We start from the raw sequence: 6761 nt of genomic DNA, 5'->3' as shown, positions 1-6761 counted from the left end.
CTGTTCTAGTCGTCTATATAGATTGAAGTTTGCATCTGCTTGCCTTCCCTCCCTCTCCTCCTCTTCTCACATCTCCTTTGAATCCAGTCTCCTCCACTTTCCCAACAACCTCTCGATAGAACGAGCAGCCGCCAAGCTCATGGCAAACTGGATCTTATTTCTCTGATCTTCTCTGCTCCTTCCCCGCCTTCTCCTTCCCCGCCTTCTCCCTCCTCTTCTTCTCCCTCCTCTTCTTCTCCCTCCTCTTCTTCTCCCTCCTCTTCTTCTCCTCCTCTTCTTCTCCCTCCTCCTCTTCTCCTCGCCTCCATGCCCCTCCCTTCATGTCGGAGGCTTCGGCCCTCCTCTTCTAAAACACTTATAGACGAAGCGGTGCGTGTCTTGCTATGTATTGTCAGACGCATAAAGGAATTCGGAGGGTTGGCCCGACACCCGACCCCACAATCCTTCGAAACGACGCCGGCCGACACAGGCTGAGTGAGAGCACGCAGCCGCCGGGGGCCGCCGGGCGGGCCGGGCCGCCCCAGACTTTACTAAGTTACGTCTTCATCACGGTTAAGTGAAGGTATCAGTTCAGTAAGCCTTTGGAAGTAACTTAACTTTGAGTAAACGGTCTTCATGAGCCTTGTAGAGTCTGGGTTTCTGAGCCTCAAATCATTGAATACTCACTCACACCAGCCCTGCCGGGCCGGGCCGGGCCGGACTCACTGTCGGGACTCTGTGCTACTGATCGGATGATCGTGATCGGACTCGCCGGGGGGCGAGACTCAGTGACATTCATTAGAGTGTCGCCGGAGAGACACCGGGCCCGGCGGGGTATCATCGGAAGCCTGCCCGGCCCAGGCAGGCGCTGTAGCTTCAGTGGCTTCGGGCCTCGCCGAACGGTTCGGCGAAGTTAACTCAGTGACTCTTGGCGCCAGATTTATTTGAGTTCAAGAAATCGCTTCAAAAGATTTTGAAAAAATAGAGAAACATTTCAAATATTTATAACAAGAACCAACGAAAAAAGCCTTCACTGTCCATCTGGTGATGAATGACGAAAGGGCACCTCCCCACCTCTGACTATCCCTACCCCACCCTATCGGCACTACCCTGACCTACCCCACCTGGCTACGACTATCCCTACCCCTTCAGGGCCTAATCCCCCTACGACTCAGATCCCTACCACACCTACCGACCTATCCCCCTACCGTACAACTTAGTATCCCTACGGGGGCCTGTTTCCCTACCGGGTGACTGACCTAACCCCCCTACGACTATCCCTACCCCACCAGTCACTTAGTAGGTCCCCTCCGATAATCCGGGCCTACCCCACCAGTACCCTGCCCCATTTTTTCGAGGGTCCCGGGGGGGTGACTTTCAACAGGTTAACTTCCATTGGGGGTGGGGTGGTACATGTTATGTCCCCCTGTACAAAATCCTGATCGACGTCTGCAGGAAGAGCGAGCGAGGGCCAGGGCAGATGCGATCGCATGAGAGATGAGGATAGAGCAGGCGAGCTTGGAGCAAGACAAGGCCAGGAGTAGCAAGCGGAGAAACAGCACAAGCCCTTCTTCGTCTTGAGCCTGGAATGAAAGTGAAAACTTCGCTTAGCAAGGAGCATATACTGACCATAGTGCAAATCACATGTATTGCTTCTGTGAGCACGATCAATGACACTATTTGCCTCAGATGTTCCCCTTCATCGCATTGCGTCAAGCTGACGGCCTTCGCTTCTCCTCCTTGACAGGAGAGACGGTCCCAGACGTCGCTCTCACCTGCCATACAAACGTTGAGACTGGCGAGGTCGTGTGCCATGGAGGATTCGTCCCTCAACAGTCCGCCCCTGCAAGTCAGCTGCAATCTGTCCATCAGTTCTGAGCCTAGCTGAGATGAGTCTTGTACGGAACAAGGACATGCAGCTGCTCTCACAGATTGATTTTCAGTAAACGTCATTCTGCTTTAGGCGCTGGTCTGCTCTTGTCATCATTGTACAAGTTCGACTTAATGCATGAGATGAGATCGAGCAAGAAAGATAGACGACAGAGGGAGGATAGTTGAGCTCCATGTAGATGTACGAGAGCAAAACATTGTGGAATGAGAGCAAGCAAGAGAAGGACGAGGACGAGGACAAGAATGCTGTTTGTGATGACTGTGATGACAGAACATCTTGCTTCACAGCAGCAAAGTGCGCTGTTCATCCAGCCAATGTTTTTCAGTGTATCAGATCATCCAGCCCATATTTTTCATTGTGTTACTGTCTAATCTCTCAACACCCAAGAAGGCAAGTAGAAGAAGAGGTTTACTAGCTCGCCCATGCACAACTGCCTTGGCCTGACTCGGTCTAAAACCATGACGTCCTCGGTCGGGGAATGAGATGAAAATCTCGCTGTTGAGAGTTTTAAAGATCAAAGAAGTAGAAAAGCGAAAACTCAGTAAATGCTTCTTAACATTTTTCGCTTCCACTCGCAAGATGGTTGAGGTTGGAGCAACAAATGTCTAGCGCCAAGCAGGCGCTTGCCACGACGACGTAAAATCTTCAATTCATTTTGAGATGCACAAGATCACTATTGCAATCGTGGCGCTCAGCAGCTGATTTCATTTGAGCCCCTCGCAATCCTCTGATAGCTGCTCAACCATCAGGGTTGCCGCTCAAGTGCAGCCCGAGCGCACACCTAGTACCGGCTCAGCTGAGCCTCACATTGCGGAACACTTATCAACCACTGTAGTTAGTTCCAAGTTCACTCAGGCTCGGAGGGCCTCACGAGTCATCGCCGGGACTAAGTCCGATGCCGGCCCGGCGCCCGGGCACTCACTGAGGCTGTCGGAGCCTCGGCTGAGCGCGACTTGGGAGGGCACGGCTCAGCGGCTTGTCAGGATGCCACTCAGTGGTCTCGGCCCACCGGAGTCCCGGGCCATCCGGACTCGAGGTGAGTCTAGCAGTGCCGATGGCCCACGGACTCCGAGGCTCACCAGGACTCTCGCAAGTTTCAGGGTTCTCACACGGTCACTGCAACTTCTCCGCCAGAGGCTCCGACGATCGGCGGGTGTTAGATTGAAGCCTGCTCACCAGCAGCCGCTGAGCGACGAGCTTGCCAAAGGGGGTTGCAGCCTTCACATGCTGCGGCTTGAGCTGCTGCCGGACGGAAGGAGAGCGGAAAGCAGGACAAGAGCTGAGGACGAGCACGTGGCGACGGCTGAGACCTGACAGAGGAAGCGAAAACTCTTGGAGATGGCGCTAGCAGTGAAGATGGCAATCGAGAAGGTCTCGGCCAAACTCGCCTCCAGCAAGAAGAGTCCCAGCCTCGCGTCTGACTGCACTTGCACGAGGGTGCGATGGGAGAGGTCGAACCCCCACAGCCCGAACCGCGACATGGCGCAGAGGCACATGGCCAACGGCAGCTCGCCACGAGCTGCGAGCAGAGCGACCCCAGCAACGCATGCTGCCTGGAACAGGGAGAAGAAGAGGGCGCAGGGATACATGCCCAGCCTCCTCGCTGCCACCGGCACAGCAAACGTGGCCAAGACGCCACAAACTTGAGCCAAACTCCCGAAGTACCCCAGCAGCCGCACGTCGAGGCCCTCCTCTCTCATGTACATGTTGAACAGCCCTCCCGGAGTCACAACGGTGAAGTACAAGAGCCCGTAAGCGAGCACGAGAACTCGCAGCTTGAGGCTCCCGGCAGCCGCGCCTCCTCCCTTGTCTCCTTGCTGTTTGACAGACATGCTGGGACTTGGCTGACCCGCTAGGGAGACGTCGGAGGAGGGAGCGAAGGAGAGCAGCAAGACGGACATAAGCTGGAGAGCGACTAGCAATGCCATGGTGCCCAGTCTGTCCAAGACTGACATGGAGAAGTTGATAGCGAGCGGGCAGAGGCAGGCGACCAGGAGGTCGATCCTCGTCAGCAACGAGTTGGCTGCGGCAAGACGGGAGGAGATCTCTTGCTGCTTTCCTTGGGCGTCACGGGTGACGAGGTCGTAGACGTCCTTCTTCTCCTTGACGCGCTTGAAGTGCCGCGATGATATCATCTCCATCCCCGAGAAGATCCCTAGCAGCAGCACCATGGGCATGGCAGCGCTTCCTTTCTCCAGCATGTACAGCTGGATCGCTACCACCAAGAGCGACACCTGCTGGACCATAAACAGCCAGGCCACGTGCTCGGTCTTGCGTAGCGAGAGCCATTCCCAGCTCTGCCGGCAGGACACGAGGCCGAAGGAGATCTGGATGGCAGTCCGAAGGAGGTAGACCAGGGAGCCGACGCGGCTCGATAGCATGATGCTGATGAAGAACGCCCAGGAGCGATCGCACACGGCTCTGAGTGTGAAGGTCATATGAAACAGCAACCATCTCCTCGCTGTCTCCCTGTCGTCTGTGTGCTTCCCGAATGCCTTCGTTTGTTCCTGCGATGGGTCTGCTCCGAGTCCTCCCCGAGGAGGGTGCAAGAACAGCCTCGGGCGCAACAACGAATGGACCATGGCGCGCTTGGTAGCTGCTCCGTCAGCTCGTAGAGCCATGGCAGGAGCACTGAGCAGGCACATATGGAGCAAACAGACCCTGATGAGCCAGACGCAGACATCCACTGCCATTGCTCACTCGCTCCCTCCTGACTCGCTCCCTCCTGACTCGCTCCCTCCTCCCTCCCCTCCCTCTTCGTCGCTTCCACCGGACGCAACAAATATCCCTCTTTCCAACAGCACCCTACCCCCCTATTCTTTGGGAATCGGACGGGTTCTGCATCCTGCTCTAGCGGTGGGGATGTCGGGGGAGCCGCTGATTCGGGAGGAGTCATGGGCGATGGAGGACTGGGGAGAACGACCAGACCACCAGAGGCTAGTGAGCAGGACAGGTAGGACTGCTCCCTCCTCCTTCCCTCCCTCTGCTCCTCCCTGGGCTCCTCCGTCCGCTCCGTCTTCTCGCCCCTGATACTTCCTTGTCCTCCTGACTCTCATCTTCTTCCGCCTCCACTTTCTCACCCTCCTGCCCTGCCTCATTTTCATCACATCATCATCATCTCTCTCCTCTCCCCTCTCTCTCTGCCGCTCCATGATCCATCGTACCGAACCGCTCGCAGGGGGCATGCAGGTCAAGAACAAGATGAGCAGGAGGAGCATGTGACAATTTCATCTTCTCATCCTCACTCGCTCCTGACGGGCTGTGTGTGTGAAGGATACGAAGTTACCTCTGGGAAGATCTCTTCACCACTCTCACGGACTCACCGTGGTCGAGGATTCTGGGAATAGGTGCGCCCCTCCATTGCTCGATAAGCTCCTTTCATAGCATGCAGGTTCCGCACTGTACCTATTCCTCTGGACGTCCTTTGCTCTGCTCTACATGATCTTCAACAATGAGCGAGTGAGATCTTCCTCCTCCTCCACCTCTCTTCGTCTCCTCCTCCTAATCCTACTCTTGCTCCCTCTATCATCATCCTCACCCTACCTCCTTCTCCACCTCCCCTTCCAACCTCGGTATTGCAGATCCCAGGGTGCAAGCGATCGGAGATCCTGACCTTCACCGACGCCTTCCTCCTCTCTCTCGACTCTCAGACCACCATCGGCTTCGGGAACTACGCAATCGACTCTGATTGCATCCCAGGCATCTTCGTGCTCGTCCTGCAGGTTCTTGAACTCTGGAGGGGAGGAGGAAGGAGAGGAGGGAGGAGGGGAGGGAGGAGGGGAGGAGGAGAGGAGGAGGAGAAGTGAAGATCAGGAGATGAAGAGGAGGGAGAGAAGGAGTAGTGGTCAAGAGGACGAGGACGAGCACGAGGACGAGGAGCAGGAGGAGTAGTAGGAGTGGTTGTAGAGGACGAGGAGGGGTGGAAGGGAAGTAGAGGAGGACGAGGACGAGGAAGGGAAGTAGAGGAGGAGGAGGAGGAGATGCGAAGAGACTGGAGAGGATTAAGAGCCTCAAGGTGGCTGAGCGCTGACGGTGACTGAAGCAGCCGAGAATCTTCCTCAGCTGACGGCGCGGGAAGGTGGGATGGGCAAGAGGAGGAGAGGGAGGGAGGGAGGGAGGGAGGGAGCAGAGGAGAAGGAGGAGGAGGAGGAGGAGGAGGAGGAGGAGGAGGAGGAGGAGAAACTGATTTTCGGTGCAGCTCGACTAATGTTGATCGCATCAATATTTCGGTCCAGGAGGTCCCCAGCTGAAGGAGGGGAGGAACGAGCTGAAAGAAATTCGCAGCTGACCCTTGAGTCCGCCGATGTCTTCCTGCTGTTGCCTTATATCATAAGACACAAGTGAGGAGGGAGGGAGGAGGACGAAGGAGGAGGGGAGGGAGGGAGGGGAGGAGGAAGGAAGGGGAGGCAACAGCAGGGAGAACGAGGAGGAAAGAATGAAGGAGCAAGAATAGCAGGAGGAGGGGAGGAGGAGGAAGGGAAGGGGAGGAGCAGGAGGAGCGGGAGCAGGAGCAGGAGCAGGAGCAGGAGGAGCAGGAGGAGCAGGAGCAGGAGGGTGGGGCTGAGTTCTTGTCAGGATCGACGAGTCTAGTCCGCTGTGGGAGGTGACTCTGCGAGATCTCGACAGGCAGCGGGTGCGAGGGTGTGGGAGGTGCAGGAGGTGGGGCTGAGCTGGGAGCAGGCGGAGTTTGTCATCCTGCTGGAGGGCAGCACGGCATCGACCAGCCAGACCCTCCAGGTGAGGAGAGGAGACTCGAGAGCTCCTGACGCCGCGCAGGCGAGACAATCCTACCTGCCGGGAGAGATCATCCTTGGGTAGGAGGAGGAGGAGGAGGAGGAGGAGGAGGAGGAGGAGGAGGAGGAGGAGGAGGAGGAGGAGGAGGAGGAGGAGG

The 6761-nt window shown here is 56.7% G+C and overlaps 1 protein-coding gene across 1 annotated transcript; it reads right to left on the bottom strand.

Annotated features, from left to right (window-relative positions):
* Nucleotides 1-3090: 3090 nt before the first annotated feature.
* GUITHDRAFT_112119 (hypothetical protein) lies at nt 3091-4515 on the bottom strand (the record flags this gene model as incomplete). Its single annotated transcript, XM_005828628.1, has 1 exon — nt 3091-4515. One exon carries the CDS (start codon nt 4513-4515, stop codon nt 3091-3093), a length of 1425 nt encoding a protein of 474 aa, XP_005828685.1.
* Between the last annotated feature and the right edge of the window lie 2246 nt (nt 4516-6761).

The sequence above is a fragment of the Guillardia theta genome (genome assembly GCF_000315625.1).
Source record: "Guillardia theta CCMP2712 unplaced genomic scaffold GUITHscaffold_57, whole genome shotgun sequence".
Classification (NCBI taxonomy): domain Eukaryota; class Cryptophyceae; order Pyrenomonadales; family Geminigeraceae; genus Guillardia; species Guillardia theta.
The sequence above is the reverse complement of the archived record's forward strand: the minus strand, read 5'-3'. Positions and strand labels throughout refer to the sequence as shown.